This window comes from Triticum urartu, chromosome 4 (genome assembly GCF_003073215.2).
Source record: "Triticum urartu cultivar G1812 chromosome 4, Tu2.1, whole genome shotgun sequence".
NCBI classification, from domain to species: domain Eukaryota; kingdom Viridiplantae; phylum Streptophyta; class Magnoliopsida; order Poales; family Poaceae; genus Triticum; species Triticum urartu.
This window is the reverse complement of record NC_053025.1, coordinates 21,670,853-21,698,339: the sequence shown is the minus strand read 5'-3', so window position 1 is coordinate 21,698,339 and position 27,487 is coordinate 21,670,853. Positions and strand designations below refer to the sequence as shown.

The 27,487-nt window shown below is 43.1% G+C and overlaps 3 protein-coding genes across 5 annotated transcripts; 1 reads left to right on the top strand and 2 right to left on the bottom strand.

The window, feature by feature from the left end:
- Window positions 1-720: 720 nt before the first annotated feature.
- Window positions 721-17,657, bottom strand: LOC125550373 (mediator of RNA polymerase II transcription subunit 13-like). Its single transcript, XM_048713357.1, has 23 exons — window positions 17,303-17,657; window positions 15,566-15,682; window positions 14,463-14,536; window positions 14,207-14,346; window positions 14,023-14,109; window positions 13,840-13,927; window positions 13,666-13,749; window positions 12,856-12,933; window positions 12,687-12,766; window positions 11,681-11,759; window positions 11,135-11,443; window positions 10,980-11,066; window positions 9,474-9,708; window positions 8,353-8,553; window positions 6,359-7,663; window positions 6,030-6,279; window positions 5,831-5,912; window positions 5,653-5,740; window positions 5,147-5,225; window positions 4,294-4,589; window positions 2,345-3,386; window positions 1,873-2,244; window positions 721-1,605 (listed from the first exon to the last, which is right to left on the bottom strand). The coding sequence occupies exons 2-23, from the start codon at window positions 15,587-15,589 to the stop codon at window positions 1,010-1,012; spliced, it is 5,676 nt and encodes a 1,891-aa protein (XP_048569314.1). The 5' UTR covers window positions 15,590-15,682; window positions 17,303-17,657; the 3' UTR covers window positions 721-1,009.
- Window positions 17,658-19,429: 1,772 nt separating this feature from the next.
- Window positions 19,430-22,690, bottom strand: LOC125550372 (RNA polymerase sigma factor sigF, chloroplastic). 3 transcript variants are annotated; one of them, XM_048713353.1, is made up of 8 exons: window positions 22,334-22,690; window positions 22,099-22,259; window positions 21,646-21,761; window positions 21,091-21,556; window positions 20,750-20,980; window positions 20,486-20,626; window positions 20,141-20,338; window positions 19,430-20,007 (listed from the first exon to the last, which is right to left on the bottom strand). In XM_048713353.1, exons 1-8 carry the CDS (start codon window positions 22,422-22,424, stop codon window positions 19,711-19,713), a joined length of 1,701 nt encoding a protein of 566 aa, XP_048569310.1. In that variant the 5' UTR covers window positions 22,425-22,690; the 3' UTR covers window positions 19,430-19,710. The 3 variants fall into 3 exon arrangements, with proteins under 3 accessions (XP_048569310.1, XP_048569313.1, XP_048569311.1); XM_048713356.1 differs by having other exon boundaries at window positions 22,099-22,267; window positions 22,363-22,690; XM_048713354.1 differs by having other exon boundaries at window positions 22,099-22,241; window positions 22,334-22,689.
- Window positions 22,691-26,016: 3,326 nt separating this feature from the next.
- Window positions 26,017-26,943, top strand: LOC125553440. Its single transcript, XM_048717223.1, has 2 exons — window positions 26,017-26,271; window positions 26,348-26,943. The coding sequence occupies exons 1-2, from the start codon at window positions 26,105-26,107 to the stop codon at window positions 26,805-26,807; spliced, it is 627 nt and encodes a 208-aa protein (XP_048573180.1). The 5' UTR covers window positions 26,017-26,104; the 3' UTR covers window positions 26,808-26,943.
- The last annotated feature ends 544 nt before the right edge of the window (window positions 26,944-27,487 follow it).

Here is a 27,487-nt window from a genome sequence, read left to right as displayed (position 1 = left end):
CTTACACGGCCAGGCAGTAAAAAAGAAGATCTTCTGTGTTTCTCGGTTTCAATTCTAGGTTAATTAGCCCCTAAGGGCAAGATGCGGTTAAGCAGCTCATGTGAGCTTGGATGAACAGTAAAATCAATAAAAATAATGAAAGACAGTAAAAAAAAATTTGAATTTTTTTTGTAACAAAATTGACAAATGTTATGATAGCTTGTAAAGTTTCAGCATCTGATGACATTCACGAAAAATATGGAAGAACAAACAAAATCAATGCTCCAAAAGTGTTATTTTCGAAAGCATTTTGGATCATCGCTTTTCAAAAGCATTGGAAAGGGGCAATAACCGGACAAAGAGAAAGAAAATAGAAGCCTGTCATCTTAACTGATTTCTCCCTACCCTCCTTCATTCACACTCAAGCAACTAGAGTGAGTTGGCGAGAGATTCCGGTAGCTCCTGCAGCTGCCACCCACTTAGGCCTTGTACAATGGGAGATGCTTGAGGGAGGTGCTTAGAGAAATAAACCAGATTTTTCTTAAGCACTGATGCTTATTTATACAGGGTAGGCGCTTAACTAAGCGTCTCTTCTGTAGAAATAGGCACCGGTGCTTCAGAAAATCTTGGTTTATTTTTCTAAGCATCCCTCTAAGCATCTCCCATTGTACAAGGCCTTAGGGAATCTCCAATGCCTTAACTCGCAAAAATTGCGAACAATAAAAGGTGCCAGCAGCAACATGAAACCTCAAGCCGATGAACAACAAATACGACTGAGTTACCAGTTCTACAATGTTACAACGATTACACATCACAGGGAGAGGTATTGCTATTACATACATCCTCAACCCAAGAAATTAGCACTCTTGCTATCAAAAAGCAAAACCGGGCTCATCAACGCACCATTCACCTACCTACCTAATCTAGATACACATTGACAGGCACTTAGGTTCAAGCAGCATCTAGCCCTTGTTTTTTTTCCTGTGTAAGACAAACAGCTAGTTTCCATCATGTCTATCACCTCAATAAGCTAGCTAACATCCCCCTTGTCTGTTAGCTGAGAAAGATGTCGATCTGCGTAGTGGAGAAGTCTCCTCAACCTCAGAACCATATCACAGTGGAAGGGGAGAGCGCTGCGCCTTTCCATGTACACCGGGCTCACTGTCATCCACGAAAGGGAGTGGAGCTCGGCAGCCACCGCTTCCAACACATTGTGCATGTCCATTTCGTAATCACGGCCTGATGTTTCATGCCTTACAGCCTGCTTGCTCCCTCTGCTCATCTTGTCTTGGACAGTGCCTCCGTAGTAATCAACGATGCTAACAGAGAGAACCGAGTGCCTGCTGTCCTCCTTGGTGAGTTGCTTTCTTACTGGTGGGACAGCTTTGGAGACGACATAACCCATTGCCAAGGGAGTTGCTGTCCCTTTGCTGTGCAATAGGTGGGCAAGTGGCGGGGATTCCGATGTAAGGCATGTTGGAAGTTGTAATGTCGCAGGGGAAAGATATCGCATACTTGGTGATGGAACCAGAAGATACGATGCAGACATTGACCCGATGGATTTGACTGGGGCAAACCCGTCTAAGTAACTAGATGCCCCAGTGCTGCTGCTTTGATTCCCTTCACCTGTAAGAGAAGAGACGGGGAAAAGGAACATTAATAAATAGTAGTATGACACTGTCCTTGACAATGGATTTCCTTAAAAGCATGATGATCCTTTACTTGACTGGCACACTTGGCACGATCAAGATTCAAAACAAATAATGATACAATGTATTTGTATCCTTTAGTGATGATCATTTACTTTAAAAATCGCCACACTAAATAAAGTACTCACTTGTAGGTGGAGATAATAATAACATACAGTAACATACGCAGACAGACAGTACTCACCAGAAGTAGGTCTGGTCGCCGGCAGATCTGCTTGGCATGCAAGATGCAATGAGCTATCTTGCGAAACTGTAACTAAACTGATGCTACGAACCAAGTGCAATGAACCCCTTGAACTGTCCATTCCAGTTTGTTCCACTAGGCTCTGCTTTTTGTTGCCTGGCTGACCTTTCGTGAAGCTAGATTTTGAATGGGGGCTGTATAACGTACTTGGTGAGGAAGGCATGCTTCTGTCCTGGATTAAGCCCATATCTTGTTGCTCGAGTGTTGGTCCATTAGAATTTGACGGAATACCATCAGGTATAGATCGCCGTAGCTGCACAGGCCACTTCTTTACCTCGTTACCACCAAAAGAGTATATTGCCTTTTGCCATTCTGCATAAACAATACGTAGACATTACAAAACGCATAGATAACAACACATTATGGCCTATCGAATGAAAAGTACAGAGTTAATGATAAAATTTGTTAGTACCCTGGATTTCAAGTTCAAGGAAACCTCCAATACGGGTTATTACTACATCTCTTGATCTCGTATTGCTAGCCTCTGGTGAAGATGACATTATTTGACAACCCTGCTGCAGAATTTGAATGAATAGGCTTTGGAGAACTGTAGTGTCTTGGCGGCTACTGATACCACCAAAAGGAAATATTAAGCTGTCTAATAGCTCTCCTCTAGAATCTGTCCAGATGCATACTAACCATCGCCAGTCCTCGGTCCAGCCATAACAGCAATGAAGACTCGCAGCACTCTCATTCTCAGACCCTTCAAGTAGCGGGCTTGCTCCACTATCAGTGCCACCTGAGATTGAGCTGTAAACCCTGCTGCTACTTGCATCAACTCCAAATCTTGAAGATTCCATTGTATCATTGTAATCAACAGCCCCAGGCTCTGCCAGAATGAAAAGCGGCTCAAAGGCATACTTCCTGTCATCCTGAGCACATAATTCCGGGATTTTGCTTGGATCAGGCAATCCTACAGCACGGCCAGGTTGCCATGAGTTGTCCCATGATACTGACCTCATGGATGCATCGAACTCTGTTTCTCTAGAGAGAGTTTGTCCAGACATCCGAGGAGCTAGACATTCTTTCCAAAGGGTAGGACCAGGAGATGCTGTATGCATCATCATGGACTGAGGCCTACTCATATAAGTAGGTGACTGGAACATGTCACTCGTGGAAACAAACCGTGGGATCCGTCGAGCCTTATTGTACACAGTGAAAGCTATGTCCTTGAAAGCAGCAAGCTCATTTGGTTTATGGAGTCTCAGTAAAGTTTCAACAGTAACAATCTGCAAGACAAGCTTTGGTATACTGAACCCAGAGAGCATTACAACATTGGATGCTGATGCTTCATCAGCAGAAGCACTGCTGTTTAGAGCTTTGGCGACCTGAGTATATAGGAATGATTTCCTTTCTCTCTCTGACGATAAGATAGACCCAAGGGCAACAGAACTTTCTACCAGTGTCTGTAGGACTGCAGATGGTTCAGGAAATGGGCAGACCACATAAACTACCTGCGTACATAATGGACCGTGGGTGTTAAAATAGATTAGCATTGCGATTTTGGGGAAAATACCAACTTAAAGTTTATTTTTGTGGCACAGCACTACTTCAGGCAAAGCATGAAAGATATATCAATTCATCCACCTAGAGGCCATCATGCATATAACTGAATGATTAGAAGTCCAGAGCATGTGATCTTTTTTTTTGTAAATTCAAGTGAATAGAAATGAACTGTTGGATCATTTCTGCATCCAAAAACTTAAAAATTGAGTTAAAATATATCTCCAAAAGAATTGGCGACATATATATGTGAAGTATACTGCAATGGTGGCACTTATTAGTATTAAGTGCAGAATAATAAAGGCATCCTACAGTTGTCATAAGAGAAAACAAATAATGATATATACAATGACAAGAGCCTCAGTTGGATCAAGAAAATAGGAAAGTTGTATTTGGACAGAATGCGAATAACAGAAGCAACATGTCTACAAAGTAACAAATCATATACACCCTCTGTAACTTAATATAAGACGTTTTTGACACTGTCATAGACTCTAAAAACGTCTTACAACAAGTTACAGAGGTAGTACAAAACAACAATGATAAGTAAATTATCATATCTGATTAAATAAACATCCTACAATAAGTTGACTACTAATATGTATTTCTTGTTTGCCAATTCCTTTTGTACAAGTATGTATAACAATATTTATTTCAGTGGGCTTCTCTGCGCTCATAAAAAAGAAGAGGAAAAAGAAATACTGATCAGAGAAGAGCAAAATAACAAGAAGAATACAAGAATATAAACCATGCAGAGTATCATCACAGAACAATACAAGAAGTGAGACATGCAGCCATTGTTTTGTAAGTCCCTTGGATCAAAGAAGTGGAGAAGGAAGAAAAGGTAAAAGGCCTTACAGTGCAAGGTATGTTACTGCTCTCTTTCTGATTTGTTGAAATGTTTAAAGTAAGCTTTATATCCTTAATTATCCTTGCCAGAGATGATAAAAAACTTTTCACACTCCAACTTTTTGAAAGAGCCTGAAAGTATTCAGTTACTGAACTGATAGAAACTGAGTGGCTGCCACTAGACTTCAATTGATCAGGGCACTCAACAAGAACAAGTCCTGAAGGCAGATGTTTCCCAGGAGATTGTTCTATTTGCCCCCCACTGTGTTGTGGCGAATGAGTACCCAGTTTGCAAACTTCATAAACTATAAGAATGCAAAATAGATAGAAGTAAGGAACAAACTCTGAAACACAATGAATTAGAATAATTATATGGAGATTATGAATTGCTAAACTATGACTAACTGACAAGTTACCCTAGTAATGACAAAACATTGTTATATTATTTTGGTTGTTTGTATCTATTACAATGTTGTGATCAAATAGAACGAAATCAATTATATTGCATCCATGAAGCCATATAATTTGTAGAAGTGTTATCTTGAAAGCATAATGACTGGCTGTAAATATTGCCTCTGAACGAAACGTATAGCTTGCACAAATAGTAAATACAAAGGTAGGAAAGGTGGCATTAGGCCTAAATCTCTGTACATGTCTCATTGTCATACAGCCAACACAGTGAACTAATGATGTTCATTGGATTCATAGACACTTTGCAGGCATAAGTGTAGAAAATAATCAATAGCTATCAAGATTTTAAGTTTATGAACTCGAGTCCTACCTTATTGATCAACATTAATTACTGCTAATTAGCACTGATCATTGCTGGCTATAGAGAAGAAGCAACGTTATAGACACTTACCTGTTCCAAGCTGCATGAAAAAATCAGTGGCTGCAGAAGTAAGCATATCGATATCGGGGCACAGTGCATAGTAAGTAACCTGAAAGAGCGAACAAATGAGAAATTTACGAATCCCAAAACTGTAAAACTCTTTCCAGAGTAACCAAAACAAAGAAACACGTAGTAATCTAGATTCAAGAATGGCTATAGAACTTAGGGCCAATTTGCAGTTGTGTTGTGTTGTGCTATATCCTGATATGGAATACTTAAAGGGCAGGCCGGTGCACGTAGCTCCCGCTTGTGCAGGATCCGACCACTTCGGAATTTCTGCAAGAGGCTGTTTCCAGAACTTGAACCCGTGACCTCATGGTCACAAGGCAACAGTTTGACCTCATGATATGGAATACTTGCATTACAAAAAATATTTACCGATTCCATAACATGTTGCTTTTATGGATCCAGAACGACACTACAAATATGCTTTCAGGCAGTTGATATATCAAAAGGTAAAATAAAATATGCCTTACAGGCTTGGCCGAAGCGTAAGGTTCCAAAGGAGCCTTCTCCCACAACTTGAGGCAATTAGCAGAGGTCTTCAACCAATCATCCTGGTAACTGCAATTTCAGTACTTACATCAGTAACTTGTGCAGACAATTAAATGTTAGCTCATTTAATAAATATTTTCAGGGAAACAAGTCTGCTACCCAACAAGAAGAGATGGTGAAGGGAGGACAGCGATGGTTGGTCTAACACGGTGATATTCCTTATGATGCTCCTCTGAAGTGCCTGCATTGATATTCGATCTCCCCTAGATAAATCATGGCTTGCTCCTTCTGGCAATATTATACTTGTAACATAATAAAGAAGTTAAAGACAAGTTGAGAGATATGGCAGCAGGAATACCTCGATCACTGCTAGACTGGGGTGGGCTCATTGCATCTCCACCAATGGGTACAGAATTTGAAGTCTCTCGAATATCACCAGTAGTATAATGGAAAGAGTATGCATCTCCCATGGCAGCAGATTCTGCTATAGTACTTCGACCCCTGCACCAATCGATTACTGATAATGGGCCATCCATGTTTGCAAACGCTGTTTTAAGAGCTGATTTTATGTCCGACTGCAACAAGCCAATCATGGATGATTCCGAAACCTGTATCCAGAAAAGGACATGGAGAAATGATGCATGGATAAGTAGAAATGGCAAGAAAAACAGAGCATCAGATTTTTACCTCTGCAGAAAGTGGATCAACTAAATCAACACCAGCACAATCCTTGGAATGACATGTTCCTAAAAGTCCACCACAGCCAGCATGAACCATAGAAGGATCACAAGAAAATCCGCGTCTCCTCTGCTCATCCAAGGAGAGCCAGAAAAAAGAACCATCTCCATCATCCATATCAAGTGCGATATCAACAAATGAAGTAGATTGCTGAACTAGCAGAGCCATGGCACTGAGGAGTTCCACAATAGGTTGTCTTTGTACAGATGGGCTTGTGCCAGAAAATGTTTTAGCGGACAAAGAATCAAGGGGTTTTGCCCCTTTAGGTACCACAACAGACCTCCAAACTCCCACGTTTTCCAATCGGGACCTATCATACATTTCATGGTCAACGTCACTAGACAGCCTAGCTGGCATACTTTCTTTCCTTTTCATGTCATATTTGGGGACAAGATCCGAGTTACTACTGCTCTCTGTCTGCATAGCACTGGACAAAGCACTTTTTAACTCAGCAGATGCTTTGGTTCTCAGAGACACTAGTGAATGCCTTATTCTGCACATGGCAGCCTGAAATGTGATGCACTCAATTTCAGTTGCAAGCGCGGTCTTCATAGATAGGAGGAAATACCCAACATTAAGCATGTTATCACTCTTCTTTTGCAAAGTCAGAGAAGAACTAAACGAAGTTTCACCAGAAACAGGTCTTGATGTTTCTCCCTTGCATGATTGTTCGTCTGCATTGTTTAAGCTCTTCTCACTCTCTTTTTTCCTACCTTGCACAAGTGTGTATAAGCTCGATCGACCAACATCACGTGAAAGATTAGCTGCTGTTAGTTTATCAGACTTCTCAGACTTGTCTCCTGCAGACTCAACTTTAGAACTTTGTGTGACATCATATGAATAAACTCTTGAGCTAAAACCGCAACTCCCTCTTTTTTTCGATCGGGGCAAGTAGGGGTTTGTAAACAGTGTTGTCGGCATCTCACAACTGGAAATTTCAACAGCTGCATATTCTGGTGCAAACGTGAGTGTAGCTTCAGCCCTGGTGAGAAAATCAGATCCACTAGATGATAATACTAAGGACTGGGACCCTGCAGGTGATGCAATTTCTTTGAGAGGCTCCTGAACTTTAGAAGCAACATCCTGAATAGGTGACATTGTATGGTGGTTAAATGCCCCCATAGATGTGAAACCAACAGGAGAAAGTCTTTGCTCAGGTATATCCATAGCTATGGATGGACTATCTATGAATGGCATGTCTCCATATTCCGAAGCAGGGGGTACTAAAGCATGTGATTCAGCAGTACCTGGAGGCTACATAAAATGGAACATCAGGATTATAGATAGCAGGTAAGCCAGAAAGAAGTGATCCTAAAACACAAATATCATCGTCATACAGTTTTCTATTTGCATGTCCAGAAAAGGTAGTAGGTTATTTACATTTAAAGAAGGGTTCTGCATTGTGCTCATTGTTTAGATCCAACAAGCAGAGAATTCCACATTTCATGGCTAGTAGACAGGGTAGAAGGTTAAAATGAAGAAGTTGCACAGTAGGAGAAAATTCTTTCACAAGCTTTTGGTGATATCAAAAGCAACATGTTTCAACGCATGAAATATGTGACTAAGTCAATAAATGACCCTTGATTACAGTCTAAAAGCTCGAGAAAGCAGAAGTGAAGTTATTGGCTACAATCTAGAAACCTAAACAAGCAGCGGCAACAATAGCAACCTTTTGTTAAAAAATGCACAGCATTGCAGGAGCATGAAATGCAACGAAGTCAATACAATATATTAAGTTGCAGAATACAACTACTGATGTATTTAACGGAATTAAATATTTCATAAGTACTACAGATTCCGAACAGTCATATTATTGCTGTCATATGCATAATGAGTTCATCATTATCACAGAGCTTCTCATACAAGACCAAGCATAGTCTCTCTAAATGTTGTAACCTTGCTTCATCTACAAATAACTACTACGAGGATGATGGGGTACCTACCTCACCAAAATCTAACTCATCCTCTTGAAAGAAGTCACTAAAATCTCCAAACTCTGAGAGAAGTATATCGATGTCCATCACAACCCCCTCTTCACCCCAGCCCCAAGAACATCCCCCCTGACCATTTGTACCTTGCATGTTTACTTCTTTGCCAGCATGAGAAGAAACTTCTGTTATTTCAGAACGAGAGCGCTTGGATACCTAATTGAACGAATACAAAACGTCAAGACTTCTTCAGCACAACGCTGACGTAGAATTGTACACAATAATGTGATTGTGCGGTAATGCTATCAAGCATTAACATAGCAAAATGAGTTAATAACACAAACAGTGTAACATGTATATATGGAGATTATTCACCAGAATAGAACTTCATGCATGTAATGCGGCAAGAAATTTTGGTTTTGTGGTATTTTAGCATCAACAGATTGATATATGCTCACAAATTAACCTTCTATGCAATGAAATTTAGTGTTCTGATAGTTTACGCAAATAATTCTATGCACAAGATGGCATGAACTGTATAGCATGTGTTCTTCCATGTAATGAAATTTCTGCCAGCATTCAATTATCAGTTTCTATCAAGATGTTGCTCCATTTTATCACCATCAATGCTTAGACTTAGATTATTTGCTACGTAACGTGTTATGCACTTCCAAAGATAAACTATGCACATATTTGTTCAGCAAGTCATATTCCCGTAGCCTCTATTTCACATGTAAGCCTCACTGAGGAGTGAAGATGACAAAATATTTTATGCAGTTGTATACATACTTAGTTTTCTGTAGGAAAAAAGGATGCAGCTACTCATAGCTGATCATTGTTTTACTTACAGCGTATCATTCATTTACACAAAAATTGACTCATATTTCACGCGAATAACTAACTAGAAATAAGTCGATAAGCATGTTCGTATGTCAATAGTGGCATAACAGTCTTCTGTTATCACAAGAATGATGTAGCAAAGCATTGTACTACCACTACAATTTAGCAGCTACTGAGAAGAGGAAAAAGTAGTGTTGTACTAACAAACATATATTAAAATGCAATTCTTGAGGAAAAAAAAACTACTTCAATATGGAACAAGTTTGTAAATTAAGAGGAAAAGAACACAGTACCACCTTGCTACCAGCAATGTCATTGTTCAATGGCAGATCAGACTGACGGCATGCTGCAGAGTCAGCATCTGCTAAAAGATCACCACCTTTAGCAGCAATTGCATGCTCACTTCCATTAGAAGTGCTACTGACACTACTGATACTACTAGCCATGCCATTGGAGTTGCTATTCCTTTGTCTTCTTAGTCTCAGAAAATTAGAGTTCACACCAAGTCCACGTGAAGATCCAAAGAAAGAGCTGCTAACAGAACAAAACAATTAATGCAGGAGAAACCAGACAAAACAAATTTGCAATCATGATGTACTAAGTACTGAAAAAATCTCATGTAATAATACAGATCAACTCTTTAGTTGCACCCAGAGATTATGATCCACGTGCACGATTGAATCTATGTAATTCCTGCAAGTAACTTTTGGGTACAATGAACCATGGCAACAAAACATGTTATATTGCATAGAGACTCCGGATGTGCTGCGTGGATGGTGATCCTTAACAAAGAGTTTAGTCCAGCTTAGCACAGTACCACAACCGCAAGCTGAGCCTTAGAACCTCAAAAAAATTGGATAAAATTAGTTGACAATTCTTCTAGGTCTTCTTATTTTGTGGGAATGAAGCAGTAACTCTAATTTTTTTGGATAAACTTAGCTGCCAATTCTTCTAGGTCTTTTTTTGTGCGGGAATGTGGCAGTTGAGACTTCAGAGCCTTGATTACAAAATAAGTGCCTTTAAAACAACACTTACAGCCTGTTTGGTTGGAAGCCAAAATTTGCAACAATGTGCCACACTTTTCTTAGCCAAATTAGAAAAGTATCTCATAACCACAGCTAGACATGCCAAAAATGACGTCATAAGAACATAAGTTATGGCATGTTAGGCTAGGTTATGGCTCCACTTTTCTTGGCCACAAGCTAGCCTGTTAGGCAAAAATATTTGGCATGCTAGGACACTGTTAGGCATCAACTGAAACGGTCCTTGGTGCTGTTTTTCTCCAGTTCAAGAGAAGTTCTGGCCCTCAAATGAGAGCAAGCCAGAAAGGAGTTACTGTAAGGAACATGGGTACGTGATATTACAATTTACAGCAAGGTGGTAGGCAACATACTTTATGTTCCAATTATTTTACCCTTCTAAAGAAATGATAGTTTGCGCATGCTCAGCAATTTAAATTTTTAAGTTCTGAAAAATGGCAAGATTTACCTAGTTGTTCTATGTCCACACCTAGCTCAGAAAGTAGGAGGGTGTTTCTATGTCTAACATATCGAAAAAATAATCAGAATTTCATGTATTCCTCTGAAGAAAAATATTTTCTTGTTATTTTTTAGATCTTGCATTCCACTATTTAGTTCCGACAGATATAGGGTAACATCAAAACAGCGTTTCAATGCTGTTCTTTCTACATTTTACAGAGTTCATTGTAGATAACAGCATTTGAAGTTGGTCTCCAACGTTTTGACTTATGAGCTGTTCCAGAGTCATTGATTGATAGAAAAAACAATGTATGCCAGACTGACCTGTTCCGGAAGTAAGAAGACGGAGAGAAGTTCCAGAATGGCCAAGCCTCCCATGGTGAACTACCCATCCAGTCCTGTGACCACATTCTGCGGGCAACATAATTTAAACCATGCACTCTCCAAATATAACAAGATCATTAGAGCAAGACTATTACCTTTTACTAGAAAATCGAACAAATGCCTGATGGACCATTGGTACCATGACAGCCTCAGGTGGGTATATGAATGTCCTTTCAAGAACTGGAAGGCCATCAGCAGATTCTAACTTTTGCTGCCCATCAGCACCTAAATGAGGGTCGTTCACTGAATCTAATTCTTTCCTAATCTGATTATTTTCCGATTCAGAAGTTTTGTCAGTTGAGGCAGGTGGAAAGCCAAGGGCAACTTCAACATAGTAACTTTGACCTCTCAGCTGGCAGATGGTGGGTTGAGTGAAACCTGGTAGATTAGGTGCCGATAATTTGCTGAAATGTTTACAGAAAGTTACCATGAGAACTAAGTGTCATAATCAACTGCTCTGCATATGAATATCCTTATAAAAGAAACACAGGATCTCACTGACAGGTGAGGTAACACCCAAGAGGTGCAAGCAGGTCTAAGTGTCTAACTCATCAGTGAGAGGTCATATCAACAGGCATAGAATGCCAAAAAAAAAAAAAGCTTAGCATATAAGTCGATTTGAGTTTTGAGTTCTGAAATACCTTGAATATACTTGTCTCGCAAGGTCACTTGGGCAACAGCCAACAAGCCTACCCAGCATTCCACTAGGAGCGACAATAACTGCAGCATTCAATTAAACAGACCATGAATTTGAATATGCATGATATAAAACAAACTCCCTCCGTCCCATAATATAAGAGCGTTTCTGACACTAGTGTAGTGTAAAAAACGCTCTTACATTATGGGACAGAGGGAGTAACTTTCATCCCAAAAAGGCAAACATAATTTACATAAACGATGAAGAAACTGACAAAAGCAAAGTTATCATGAGCTTGGTCATAGAAATAGAATGCACAGTGAAGTTAGTTTGACTATTTAGAGAACTATTTTATATTTCAGCCTGATTCATGATGATGACTCCCAAGAATATAAACCACTATATGGCAGAAATGATGACTCCCAAGAATATAAACCACTATATGGCTGTGCTTCTGCCCATTTTGTCAACGTCATAGCACACAGACTAAGACAAATACAGAACAGAACTATCACCAGCAGCGTCATTACTTAGAAGGTTCTAACTGTCAAACTAACCAATGTAGTCATGTTTTTTAACTATAAGGGATCCCTTTAAATAACAGTATGATACAAAAGGACCATCGATAAAAGTTGAACAATTGGAAAACTAAATCAAAATGTATGCCATAAGCTAGCATACCGCCTCTCGTGAAGTTCTATTTATAAAGATGAAATTTCAAAAACACCATATTACTGAATGGCTCCCCAATCTAAATGAGATCCGCTTGTCATCTTTTAATCCACCTTATAAAGAACTAAAAAGTAAGATAAAACAGTGGGCAGTCCCTATTGGTAAATCAGATATCCCAAGGACTTTTTCAAGTTCCCCTACCACAAGAAAATCATGTCAGATCAGAATTGTGAATAGCACAAAGATATTATCTTTTTCCAGCAGACAAGACGGTAGATTTTCTAAGGATGTCAATACAGCAAGATATGTAAAGATAGAATTAGTGAATGAAACAGTACCTGGAAGACCTTCACCAACAGAACGGGGAATGTGTGTGAGAACTTTCTCTATATCATCACTAGATAGGTTCCGCATATATCTAACAGAATAAACCATTTAAAGTAAGACCACTGGCACTAAATAAACTGAAGAAAGCCGACGATATGACGGGACATAATAAGAACTGACCTTGCAGATATAATAACATGCACAAAGATTGCTTCCTCAGTGGCCGCGAAGACAAATTCTACTGTAGGTTGTGCTCGCCTATAACACAATGATAACAAAATTAAATGGAACGGAAATCAAGAAAAGCAAAGTTGTCCTTGGAAAACAAACAGAAAACAATGAAACTGCATGGCCAGCCACATCTGTATCCTCCATGTCACACTGACATTACTTATTTCACCCGCGATCAAAGAGGAATGATTGCGAGCCTGTGATGTTGTAGCATTATCGCAAGTTGATATGGACTTCTGCTTCAACATCCAATTACTAGAAGTCAAGAAAGGTCAGCCTACTGAGTCATCTCGAGAGACACTTATTTTGGGACGGAGGGAGTATGTCAGAGGATACAAATTCATGCAGGCCCCACTGCAATGCTTGTATACACGATAAATGGCCAACAAGTATCTGAATATTATCATTACATTCTCGTCATCATACAGATTGGCAAAAACAAGGGATGCGGCTATTTTCGAATCCACTATAGCAGAAAGAAAAAAGAATCTATTAAGTTGAAACCCTATGTTGACAATTCGGTTATTGTTTAAACAAAGTTTTGTATCACTAGATGGGCAGGGGCCTTTTCATTCCTTCAAACACAGGAATGATGACCAACTTCACTCTATCCCAATATACCATACACTATCTATTGTAGTGCACAACATTTGAACTTTAACAGACACGTTGCATAAGTTGCTGAACAAAGATTGTAAGAAACTAGTTAACAAAGAATACAAAATAAATAGATAAAGGCATAGCAACTTAGTCACGAACCTAAAGCTGTTTTGATTTCTTGTAGGGGGGTTGTATTTTGTAAATACATCACCAAATCTTGCATAGGAAAGCCCTCTTAGTGCTCTGTGCAAGAGAAATTGTCAGATTGGAAATTCATCAATGAGACAGCAAATTATAAATTACAGATTCATACTATAACAGGTATAATGATACCTCTCCAAAGAATTTCTTAAGGCCTGACAGAGTGCAGCTGCAACCTCTTCCGAGTTGCCTGGAGCCACCCATAAACCACTTGAAACAACTGCAAAACAGAATAAGCAGTAGAAACAAGCAAATAAATAAGCAAAGTAGACAGTCTAAGACTCCATGCAATAACAAATATCAACAACAATCAACCTCTTAATTTAGCTACAGCGGGCTGGGTCATTTCAGGTACTGACGAGTGACGGCCAGAAAGAAACAACCAGAGCTTGATCTTCTCATCTGTCATTGTTACAAAAAAAAAAGTTTGGCATAAATATGCATAGGCTAGACATAGGTAGAAAGAAAGATGGATGCAGGTAGTGCACATGATTATTACCAGGGTTATGCTCTCCTTGAGATGGATCCCAAGGACCAACAAAAGAATTTGTCCAAGTACTTAAGAAACCTTCATTCTGCAAGCGAAGATATGCTGACAGCACAGTGCTATTAAGAGCATCTTTCTGCTCGGCTTTTGAACTGGACGAGGAACAGGGATCACAAAAAAGAACACATGCATCAGAACAAAAATAACAAGTGGCAACAAGCAACTAAAGGACAGCACAAAAACGGCATATGGAGGGTACAATTAACACCTTCTATCAGAAGTAGCGCTATAATCTGGTTCAACAGGAAGAAATTGAAACCATGATACAGTCTGAAGCTCCCCCTGCAAGCACGAAATATATACATAAGAATTAAGACTAAACCAAAGAAAGCCTATCTGAATAATCTACAGACTAATCCCATAGCAAGCTGTGGCAGACTAAGTAGGTCAAAAATATCTCGCTTCCACACTCTTAAGTTCTAGCAGAAACCTACAGATATGAAATGGAACACCATTCGCAGTTTGGAAGTGTGGCAGGTAATGCCTCTCCTGTGCTGTAGTTTGTCATGTGTGAGGAGGGTGGTTCACTAGCTCTCCTAACTTCCCAACTTTGCAATCAGTTCCAAGTTCTACTTCTACTTCATAAAAAAAAGCTACAAACCATTACAGAAATTGAAGAGAGAGAAAAGGTCATTTGTAAGTCGCAAAGATAGCAGTGAGAAATAATCTGTGGAAGATCCCACAAAAATGACCCATGCAGAAATATTATCCCTATTGGGCAAACTGCGCTGAATAGTTTCTTTCAGGGTATGCTGAGTGTTGTTGGGTGTGGGGTGAGAGGGTTTTTTCTCCCTCTTCCTTGTACTATTTTCCTCCTTATTCTTAATGAAATGATGCGCAGATCTCCTGCGTGCCCGAGAAAAAAATGCATCAGAGCAGTTGCCGTACTACATTTTGTTCACTTTTTCACACCATCATCATGGTGGGTATAGATCAAAAGTCGTTTGCAAAGGATGATACTCCATCCGTTCCTTTTTATTAGGTGTAACTTTTTACCACGGTAACCAAAGCACTGATTTGAGGATAATTTGGGACAGAAATGCCCCTGGTTATACAATGTAGGTTAGAGGGGTAATTACTGGCGGCTAATTAATGATCCTCCAATTCAGGACGGCTGGAATTGGCACCAACAGGGGTAAAAAGGAAATACACCTAATAAAAAGGATGTCGGGAGTATAACGCATCGAGAACTTGCAAGTTGCAATAATAGAAACACTAGAGTTTGCAGTTCGCAGTACAATGAAATACAATGAAATGGGGTCACAATTCAACAGAACCCACGTGGGGGCGCGCGGGGGGTGTTAAACTTACAATTTTGAAAATGTTGGTCCACATATTCAGTGTAGAAGGCAAGGATACTGCCTTTATAAAATCACCAGTGTTCCTGCCTGTACAGTACAAGGTGAAATCTGCAACATGGCCTGCTGCCTGTCATACAAAGAGTAATGATGTAATCCCATATATAGAACAGAAGAACAAATGAAGAAACTAGATGAAAGAAATGGGATCACACTAAGTTATCTGAAAATAGTGGGATTCTTTGGTTGTCATTCTTAATTCCAAATCGGAGTACAAGATGTGATAATTGAACAATACTACAACAATGGGAGTCTATCATTGTCATTTTAAATTCCACAACCAGTATTCTGCCATTCTAGTTCCAAAGCCTTAAGAAGTTACGCCATTCCACTCACAGATGAATGAGCAAGAAGTTTCTATTTATAGGGTAAAAACACAATCCAATTGCTTTCAATAACTGTTGCAGTTAACATATTCGGGCTCCCCACAGGGAGTGACCGACACGCGCGACACAGGGAGCAAGCTATAGATTGCCAAACTCCCTATTCCTTTCGACATCTCACACGATGCTTACCCTTGTGGAGATCCCACAAAATACGATGCATAAACTCGTTAAATCAACGATAGGCCTGATCTCCTATCTAGGGTTTGTGAGTGAAAGGACGGGAGACGAGATCTGAGAAGCGGGCGGGCTGGTGAAGAGGAGAGGAGTGCTCGGCGGAGGAAGCTCACGTTGAGTTGCCTGGATGCGCCGCCGATCTCGTCGGCCCTGGTCGCGGCCGGCGTGGCGTGGAGCTCACCCTCGGTGGTACATGCGGGCAGGGGAGGGGGGTGCGCAGGGGCGCCTGGGCCGTCTTCTTCGCCGCCGCCGGCGACGGCTGGGACTGGCGGGGACGAAGGGTGCAGCATACGGCGAGGGAGCGGTGGGGCGGGTGTCAAGGAGCCGGCGTGGGGTTAGCGGCTTCGGGGCACCAGAGGCGCAGGCGGCGTGGGCGTTCAATGAGGATCTGCTGAATCGGATCTGTGGGGGCTGTGATGGATGAGGATTTGTTGAATCGGATCTGTGGGGGCTGTGATGGGTGGGGCCGGGTCGGTCTTTGGAGCGCCCCATCACCGGCCTCACGAGATACTACATGTCTTAAGATGAACCTTCCACCAGTCATCATCGGCTACAACAGTTCCTTTCACGTCATCCCAACCTAGCCCAGTTGCTGCACTTTTCAACACCATGTATTGTGTATACTACTATACCGTCTCTTCAACATGTCCCGTTTGTTTTTTAATTGAGTCTTGGAAATTTGTTTCCCTGTCCTAGCCAAGAACTTCTCGACAAGATTTTTATCATAACCTCTACGGTTCAAATATCCCCCTGACCTGTTACGATTTTCAACCTCTTCTTTGCATATGCTGGCATAAAATGGCTATATGCGGTGTGCATATCCCAATTTGCCCTTTTCCTTTTACATCCATTTCACATCACAAATTTCAATCAAGCATGTATAAAAGGTAAATTGTCGCACACTTCACTGCTGCCATAACCAGGAAGTAATAGTAGTACATGTTTCACACACAAGCTGCTGTGTATCGACATAACCACGAAATAATGCATGTTGAGGACACACACACACACACACACACACACACACAAGTTATGCAGCATATGAATCTACACATAGGTATTTCAAATGCTGGGATTTATTCATAAGAATTAGAAACATAAAAACAGCATATGCAAGTTTGTTTCTTTACCTCTGGCTGGTGACAGGGGAGAGGGGAAGAGCAGCCTCAAGGCGCGCTCCTGCTGCTCGAGGTGGATGGGGATGGCGGATGCGGGCAGAGGTGGAGCTCCTGCTGCTCGAGGCGGATCCGGGGGCGGTGGTCGACGAGGGGCCGCGCCGGTGGAGAGCAGCTGGGCGGCGGACAGAGAAGACAGAGGAGGAGGCGGGCGTGGGTGGAGCTCCTCCGGCGGGCTGTGGCGGTGGTTGAGGAGGGGCCGCGCCGGTGGCCGGTGGCCGGCGGCGCCAGCAAACCCTAAATCGCGAGATCGGTGGCGCTGCGCATCGGGGGTGCCGATTCAGATTTTTGCGGTGGCAAAGGTGGGTAATTCCCTCACAAATCCAGGGGTAAAGCTGCGGAAGCACCTCTACCTCTACGGGGCCAAAATCACTGTTTTTACTATGACCGTCGTGTTTTATCGGTCCTCGTTGTATTTTGTACCAAAATTTGACCCTAAATTTAACTAACAAAATATTTTATATGTCATCAAAAAATATATCATTAAAAACTATGTCTAAATACGAATCCAATGATATAATTTTTTTGGCATGCATTAACATTTTATTACTTAAATCTTTGGTTAATATTTGACACAAGTCATAAAGAGACTAATAAATCAGGACCGAGGTAGTATCATTTAGCGAAAGTTTAGCACTATTTTGACTCTGTTTAGAAAAAAACGGATTTGACATTTTTGCTACCGTCGTCGTCCCTCACTGCAGGATGCCACTATCTACAGTCGTGGTCAATCGCGATAGGAAGCAGGTCAACGTGCCTATGTCGTCACAGTGCTAGCTGACGTGGACAAGTGTTACCGCCAAAGGTCGTGGCGGTACCTCTTTATCCACTACCGTCATGGTCGATGGCGGTAAACCTTGAGAGATAAGTGACCGCCACCCATCCTCTCCACCAGTTCGTCTTAAAAATAGAGCTTGCACCTCTCTCCTCCCCTACATCTCCTCCGTTTGGTCATCATATTTTATATGCAAATGGAGAGGAAGGTAATCTCCTTCGCCCCCCGCCCCCCTCCCTCCCCCTAATTTTTTGTCAAATCCTTCAAAAGTTTTGATGTATTTTTTGGCACTAGGTGCCACTTTTCCACGTCAGCGAGCATCGTGGCGGCATGGGCACGTTGGCCTGCTTCCCATCCACCCCCGTGGATGCCATCCGTGAGGGTCACCGAGCTTGGCGCTAGGCAAATGTTTAGTGAAGTGCCCGTGCTAAATTTTTGACAACATTTCTTCCTTCTTTGAAGCAATGGATTTGTACATGGGATACCTATACAAGCACTGCGTTGAGTTGTCCGATGAGGAGGATTACGCGGATGAAACAACAATAATGCAGGCAATCCTTGCAGACGCAGGCATGCAGAAGAGCATGTTCTCAATTTCCAGGGATTGATGAAGGTGATCAAGTGCTGAATCGGAACAGGGCATGGGGACATTTGACGTTGAGGGACGACTACTTTGCCTCCATGCCCTATTTGCGGATAATTTTCGCCGGCGCTTTCAGATGACGAAAAATATGTTCGAACTTCTCTACAATGCATCAAGACCTACGATGACTACTTCATCTTGAATAAGGATGCCCTTAAAAGAATTGGATTATCCCATTACCAAAAATTGCATGGCTGCTTTGCGAATGCTTGCATATGGCAAGACTGCAGATTCATGGGACAAGTACCTTCGGATGTCTGAGGGCACATCCACAGACGCCACGGTAAGATTTGATTCGCGGGAATAGAAAAAAAAGACAGTATTAGAAAGGCATCTTCACTTGAATATTATAGGATTACACAGTGTTTGATGTCACAAGAAAAACAAAGGAATTGTAAAAAAGGAGGTTTGAGTAGATGCAAATTTCCCTTCAAATGGAGTGCAAAGCAGCAGCCTGAGATTTCCCTAAGGATTCCAATCCTACAAATCAAACAGACTTAATAGGAAAAGAAAATCCTCTAGAAATCTAATCAACGTGGCCCCAACCGTAGCAGGTGTGTCATTTGACTGAGACACACAAAGACTGAAAGGTCAAAGTGTGTCATTTGACTTCAAAAGACAAAGGCTGTATCTAGCCACTCACAGGTAGTGTGCACACTCAACAGATTCAGCCAAGTCCTTGGTTGCAAGAAATCAATTGCAGTATCAGTATGTATGTAGTATGTACCACCAGCTTTGCTGCGATATTTTTACTTACACCCGGCAAAAAAGCATGCCACTGAAACTCTGAAAGTGTGTTGTGTGTGTTTCTCTGCTTCAGTTCTAGGAGGCTTGCACATGTCAGTGGGGTTCTAGCTTCTTAGGCTACATACATACATACATACATACATACATGTGTGTTCCCTTCTGTATGAACAATCGAACCGAGAGCAAACGAGGCGCTGCCTAGCCATTCGAGGTCAGCAGGTCCAAGTAGACGTCGAACCCCTGCGTGGACACGCTCCTCTTGAGCTTGTCCAGCGCCCGGTTCTGGAGCTGCCGGATCCGCTCCTTGGACAGGCCGTACATGTCGCCGATCACGTGGAGCGTCTTGGGCTCGCCGTCGTAGATCCCGAACCGGTGCTCGATGATCTCCTTCTCCCTCGTGCTCAGGATGCCCAGGAACTCCCGCACCTGCTGCCTCATCATTATCCTGTCCACCACCAGGTCCGGTGGGTCAATGTTCGGGTCCTCCGTGATCTCCTGCAGCGTTCATAAATTGTTACAGCTCAGTTCTTGTTCATTTGACCGGCGAAAAGATCACAGCTCAATTGATTCAGTCCTGGAACGATCTACAGTATGTTTTATACTATACGTAGTGTTTTGTTGCTAGTACCTGGAAGGTGACTGCGTCGTTGGACCAGACTTGATCCTGCATTGATCGTGGCTTTCTGGTCTTCGCTTTGAGTTTCGCCAGCTTCTCGATCGTGATGCCGGCACGCCTAGCTACATTTTGGTTAGTAGGCTGCTCCCCTTCCAAGATGCACTCCAGCCTCGCTTTCCCCACCTTTTTCAGACGTGCATACACACTCTCCTGCACAGGAAAACAAGGTCACACCATTGCATCGGGAAGTCTGTAATTTTCAGGAGTTAGTGACGCCAAACCAAAATGAACCTGTCCCCTCCCAAAACATGGATTGTAGGACTAGAAGATCAAAGGTGAACTGAGTTCAGGTCATACCGGCAACCGAATCAGTCTCGAATGCTTGAAGATAGACTTTTTGATTGCTTGGCGTATCCACCAGTACGCGTACGTCGGGAACCTGCATCCCTTGCTTGGATTGAATTTCTCGAAGGTCTTCATCAACCCACAGCACCCATCCTGGAAGCAAGAACAGGAAAGAAACATTTACAACGAGATATTGGCATGCATATCCTTGGTTTTGCAGTCATGAGTTGATCCTCCTTTCCGGAAAAGAAAAAAAAATGTAAGAGTAAAATTAACCTGAACTAGGTCCTCAATGTCAAGGCCATATCCCTGGTATTTCCTAGCTACGTGTATGACAAGGCGGAAGTTGGAGCGGGCCATCTTCTCCCTGCAGCGCCTTCCGATGTGTATGGACGACTGCAGTTCCTTGCAGCTCATTCCTACGGCCTGAGCCCACTCGGGAAGCGTCGGCTCGCGGCCACATTGCGCTTCTAGCCTACGCTGAGCCTCCTCCAGTTTCATAAGATTCTGCACATGGAAGTCTTCGAATTAGCAAAGCTGAAATATCTTTTGATCTGGGCATCAAGGACACAAGGATACAGCGGTACAAGGTGTTGTACAAGGAAAAAAGAACATGCCTGTATCTGGCTGAACAAGTGCCTCTCTTCCTTTGCCGTCAAGAACTCTGTCGTCTCGCGGTCTCGTAGGAACAACCTGAAGGGTTCATCTGGACCGAGAACCCGGCCATACTTCTTTGGTCTGTCTTTCTTCTTCGAGTCGGCGACACCGCACTGGACAACATCAGTGCTGCTTGTTGATGCTCGAGGAACATTGCGTTTCTTCGATCTTCTCTCGAGCAACCGTGTAGACCGAATGAACACTTGCCCATTGCTGAGCAGTTTCTCATGCAGGTGGTTGGTCTCCACACTTGTTGTAACCGGTGGCGGTACATTCAGCTGGGTGGCTGAAGTGCCTGATCCATGTGCTAAAAATGCCACCTCCTTCATCAAGGTCGCTGAGGTTGCATTAAGATCCAAACTTGAAACTGATTTCGCTGACGGCGTTGAAGTTGAAGTGATTGCACAAGTAAAGTTGTTCTTTTCACTGCCAATCAAATGTGGTTCAGTTGAGGTCAGAATAAGTAGCAAATCAATCAGTTTGCGCAGGGAAACAGAAACAGGGACTTTGATTACCCAAACGCCTGCTGGTAAATGACTTGGCGCTGCAGGCCCCGCAAATAGCTCTCGAACTCGCCCTCCGCCCCATCTTGGCCGGTGAGGCTCTTCCCTTCTGTGTGCTGCTCCAAAGCCTGTGGTGAAACAGATAATAATACAGAATCAATCAGCAACAACAGTGATGCAGAGTAAGACCACGTAAATAAATGATCTGTCTAGAGTTTATGAATGATACAATCATAAGTAGCTAGGATTGTAAAAAACATATGGAGTGGTGATTCTGGGAGAAGCTGGAGAGGGGGGCGATTCCGGGAGAATCGCCGAAAAGAACTGGCCCAAGGAGTGCTCCCCGAGCACAGGCTCGGTTGGAAGGATAGAGCGCCGCAAGACAAGATGGCATATTGAAGAGAAGGCTTTTATAAAAGGAGAGACTGAAGATGAAAGCAAGTGTTGGATGGGCAGGCAACCAACCATGTCCAGCAGGAACTCCAGCAAGGCCTTTTCGCCCTTGAGGGATACGGAGCTGTGGGCTTGCTGCTCCTCGGCCACCAGCGATGGCGAGTAGTGGCAGGCGGTGGATGCCCGGCCGCCGGTGCTGTCATGTATCATCGGAACTGCCCAAACCAGATGAGCTTCAGGCCTATCAGATGCAGAAAGAAGGGGAGGTTGTAGTAACTACAGTAGTATGTATGAGTAGATGATGTACCTGAGGTGCGGGAGGGGGATGGGGAGGACCTGAAGTTTGGAGAGGAGGTGGGGAAGAGCGGCGACGAGAGCAGGCTCCGGCTGGAATTCATGTCCGGGGAAGAAGAAGTGAGCAGCAGCAGCTCACAGGCACCAAGGAGGCAGCTGAACACAGTTTGTCTGGTTCAGTAGTGTCCTCCTCCTCCTCTCCTATCCGTTTTCATCAGAGGTCAGCTACCTATGCTCTTTGATTGGTGAGGCAGATCTTGTTCGCTCGATCAGGGATCCCTTCACATTTTACTCCAGCTGAGCTGAGCAGAGCAGTGAGCAACAGCAGCCGATTGATTGAGCGAGTGATATGGTTATGGAGGGAGGGGAGAGGAGTGGAGGCTGCTGTAGCGAGCGAGCGAGCGAGAGAGGATAAGGCGCGCAAGCAGCACCATGGATTTTGCTGCCAAGCTGGACCCGCAGATCCACACGTGTGCAAATCGCTTCATTCCTTGTACTAGTAATTATCCCCCCTCAAAATAGCAACTTTTTTTTTACTTGACCTGAATGAAAGTTGGATCCGATGCGCCTCGCCGGCCTCGCGGTCCCGCTCGTCCAACCGGCCGGCGGCGACCTCGACCTCGGTGGAGCTCGAGGCGGGCATTCCGCCCAACACCCTGCGGGCACGCGCCGCTGCTCGGCGAGATCACGGCCTGAACCTGACCGATTCTTGGCTCTTCAATGCAGCCCGGGTCGCTGCCCGCGAGCCAGTCGCTGAGGTTCACGGCGCCGGTGCACGCCGGCGACGAGGCCGTTGCGGAGGTGCAGGGCAGTCAGGACCACCGGCGGCGCAAGGAACATACTCTTTGCTTTGCTAAGAGTTGAGAGCATCAACACGCAGACGCCCCCTAAACGTCAGCGGACAGTTCCTCAAATGTCCTGCCGGGCAGCCACGCTCCTCAAATCAAATCAATGCAATTCATACACGTCCATCATATAACACAGACTCATCACAATTCAACAATGTAACAAAGCAAAATAAATCACAGTTTAACAAATAATCCAGACATGCCAAAGTGAAACTCAAGTCCGGGCCACGGCTGACCAACCCGATGGGTCACTCCTCGGACGCCATCCGTGTCGCCTGCTCTGCCGCGGCCGCCATCCATGCCTCGTGCTATGCACGGCCTCCATCTGTTTTCGCATCCGCTCTCGTTGTCATCATCGCTCGATCTCGTGTTCCCGTTGGATCTGAACGGTTGGATCTTTCAAAGTACGTCGGAGTTGACCGTTGGACTCTTTCTTTCAAACTCGTGCGACTTTTCGTCCAGATCCGACAGGGTCTCAATTTATCGGAAATTGCCCAAGATTCCACCGATAAATCAGGATGAAATTTTACAACATTGTTGTAGACTCAATTTCGCACAATCCCACGAAAGGGATAACCGAAATGATGCTTGCCTGACAACCATTGCTACTGAAATTGTCATGAATGCAATGGTCAATAATCTGCCTGAGCTGAATATGGAGCTCACTGTCAACCCGGTGCATGTGGTTGACTCCCTGGTTGTGATCAAGGAAACCAACACTTTGCTGTCCGCAACTGGGGTTCAAGCATCAATTACCGATTTTGTCTCTTTCACTGATGATGCTTAGGGTAGTATGTTGCAGGTCGCGAACATAGCTCCAACAGTCTAACGACTGAGAATGTTACTCATAGGCAGCGCAAAAGGACAAATGCAGGCTCCTATTGATACATCAAGCCTCAGGAGTAGCAATCGTGCTAATAAGTACGGTGGTTTTCGTGTCACTCCACCCACAGATTCCCGCCCAAGAAAATCTAAGGTGAAGCCCTGTCTGGTGCCAACTACTGCTGGACTCAGTTCTATCTCTGAAGGCCAATACAATGATGCTCAGGACAATGTTGTTCCTCCTCCTACTATAATCCCAGCTATACAGGCCATTGGCACACAGCTCTATGCAATCCCAGCAGAGGGGTTATCCGTTAATGAGCTCACCAAGGAGAAGGAAGGCTCCGCCTCTTCAAACTAATCGCTTGTGTTATCTCTTTAGCTCATGGTACGTTTGTAGAACTGGATTGTGCACTGTTGGAACATTTGTGGTCTTAATTCCCCCAAGAAACATTTAGCTCTGTCAAATGCAATCAACGATAGTGGTTGCTCTATTATTTGTTTGCAAGAAACTAAAATGCAGGTGTTCGATGCCTCTACCCTCAAGGCTATTTGTCCTAAGCGACTTGATAAATTTGCGTTCATCCTTCTAGAGGTGCATCTAGGGGTATAGTAATGGTTTGAAATAGTAGCATTTTCACCGGTAGCGTGTTCCTCTCTGAGCCATTTGCATTGGGTATTGATTTTACATCCACACAATCAGCTCATAATTGGAAATTGATTAACATATACGGTCCATGACAAGGAAAACAGATAGAAACTTTCATCAAATGACTTTTTGACATTAACATCCCTTCCAAAGAAGATTGATTGCTCCTCGGAGATTGTAACTATACACGCTCGTCTGATAACCATAACAAGCCTGGTGGAGATATGCATGATATGTTTACATTCAATGTTTTCATCCGCGAGTAGAATTTTATTGAACTTCCTATTAAAGGTAGATCATACACATGGTCCAACGTGCAACAAAACCCTCTCCTTGAGCAATTAGACTGGTTTTTCATAACATTAAATTGGACTTCTTCATTCTCTAACACGATAGTGAACCCTCTTGGACGTCCAGTGTCTGGCCACATTCCCTTCTCGGGTATCATCCAAACTACGATCATCTGATATAGGCCGGGGTTAATCCCTTTTTTTAAGATGATAAGTTGTCCTTAGAAACCATCTATTTGGTCGTATCTAATTGTACACTTAAAAACTTCTACCAAGATATTTGTTGAGCCACTATCTTTCCATAGATACTTAAGAACATTATAATATGCAAATACATACGTACACCATGAAGCCATGATTGTACGCAAGTGTCATAAATTAATTTGTGGACGCATAAGAGTTTGTCATTTTTATTTTCTTGCATTTATGGGTGCTCTTCTAAAAGTATTGTCCCTAAAAGGGGTAAATAATTTACATGGTTTAAATTTAATATATTTTTAATTATCATCATTAAAAATGTTTGAAAAATAAATGATGTAATGAATACATATTATATTATAATAATAATTATTATTATCTATTTAAGAACAAAAATATGTTAATTATGTTTGTATGTTTACTAATTATCAAAGTATAAAAGTTTGGTACAATGAAAACCTATTTTGGAGTATTCCCCACTCCACAAATATTGATGTGATATGTAACTCGATGGCATTGGCGACTGCGGCCTGAACCTCCCGGTAGGTGGCCATGAGCGAAGACTTTGGCATTGAAAGATCTTCTGTGTATATATCAAATAAAGAGAGGCGAATTTATGTGCATGGTGGTAGCTGTGCACCGGGGGGTGGCAGCTACGCATGCAGCAGCTGCCGTTCGATTCGCCCCATCGTGCATTGCACTTTTTGGCAGAGTCCTGCCTGCGCCTGTGATTGCCAGGCTATCATATTCCTGCCACAACCTAGATACTAGCTGACCTGTAAAGTTCCCCTTGGGCTTGAACATGATGGTGGGCTGGTAGTTGGGCTTGTGGGCTTTTGATATGCATTTGTTGCTGGACAGGATGCACATATGGTGGTAGTTTATTCAGTCTACCCATCCCTAGCCCTATATAACCTCCCCAATCCACACACTCTTCCATTCACTCTTTGCGCTCCTTCTCTTGTTTGCATGCACAGATGGCCCCTCCCTCTAGAGCAGCTTTGAAGGTTTGCTTCCTTCGTGTGTGCGAACACTTTATTTTCACCCCGCCAAACAAAAAAATCGTTTACTTAATTTTGTTCCTTGTTTTTTCGTTGCTCCAGCGCCCCATGGACAGCGATGAAGACAATGTTGTTCTCACCAGGTTTGTCCTTACTACCATTGGAGATGTTTTTCACGCAACCTTTTTTTGCTAACTTTATAGTTTGTCACTAATGCAGGTCGGCTAGAGCTAAGAAGGCAAGGAACTCGTCAACTCCTTCAGCGCCTGTCCCCCTGCCGCTCCTACGTCACCCTCACCCCCCTGCGGACGATGATGTCGTTGTCGATGCAGCCAAAGCATTGCGCATCTTCTTCAACGTCGTTGATTCTGTCCCAGCTCAGAATCTCCTAAGGCTCCACTTCGCTTCTGAGACAGCTATTTGTGGCAAGCTCTTCATGGCTACGACTGCTCTCATGGCTTTGCTCGGCCACAAGCACTACGACATATCAGAGAGCCCCGCCGGTGTTATGTATGTTTCTACTAGAAGCATCGAGGACGCCGCGATGCTCGAATCGCAAGTGCATGCTGCGTTCGGTGTCATACTGTCCTTCCATCGCGTGTCTACGGTCGACCGCGAGTTTTGTTATGCACGCGGCGATGCTGCTGCGTTCAAGCTGTATGAGCACGACCGTTTCTGATGTGCGCCTGCTGATGTGGCTTGTGGGTTCGGCATTTTGTATCCTGTTTCCGTTTCTGAAGTGTGCCTGCTGATGTGGCTTCGGCAATCTGTATCGTGTTTTTATTTACATGTTATGTTTCGAAGAGCTTGTCTCTAAAAATAATATTATCTCGTGTTCTATCTCATTACCTTGTCTGTTATGGCTTGTATATTGTATGACTGTTGCAAGAAATGTGTTGCTGAAATTAGCGTTGCAAGTAGTGCGTCTTTTCGCACAGTCCTTCGGTTTTTTTTATGTTTTAAGATAGTACCTTTCTGCGCCTGTGGAAAAATCATCTGCTTTCTCGCCTAGTCTGTGCCGCCTAGCCCATTTTCTCTTTGACGGTGTTGGCTGCTGCGTGCGTACTATCTGTTTTCCTTTGCTAAACGCTACTGTCTCCGTCGTAATAGATTAGACAGGGCAGTGTATCATTCTTTTGGGTCGTGCCAGCTGCCACTTGTCAAAGCGGTATTTGTCATTTTTCGTATCGTAACATCTGCCTTTGCCCAATGTTTCCGGATGGCCTATCTTATTTCTCTATGTAGCTTCCTATAGCTGCATGGACAAATGGTGCGTGTCGATTCTTCGGTGGTCCGCATGTCATGCGTCTCCCCTTTATATTTTAATATAAGTGCGTTCGAATCTCTGGCTTGTCCGTG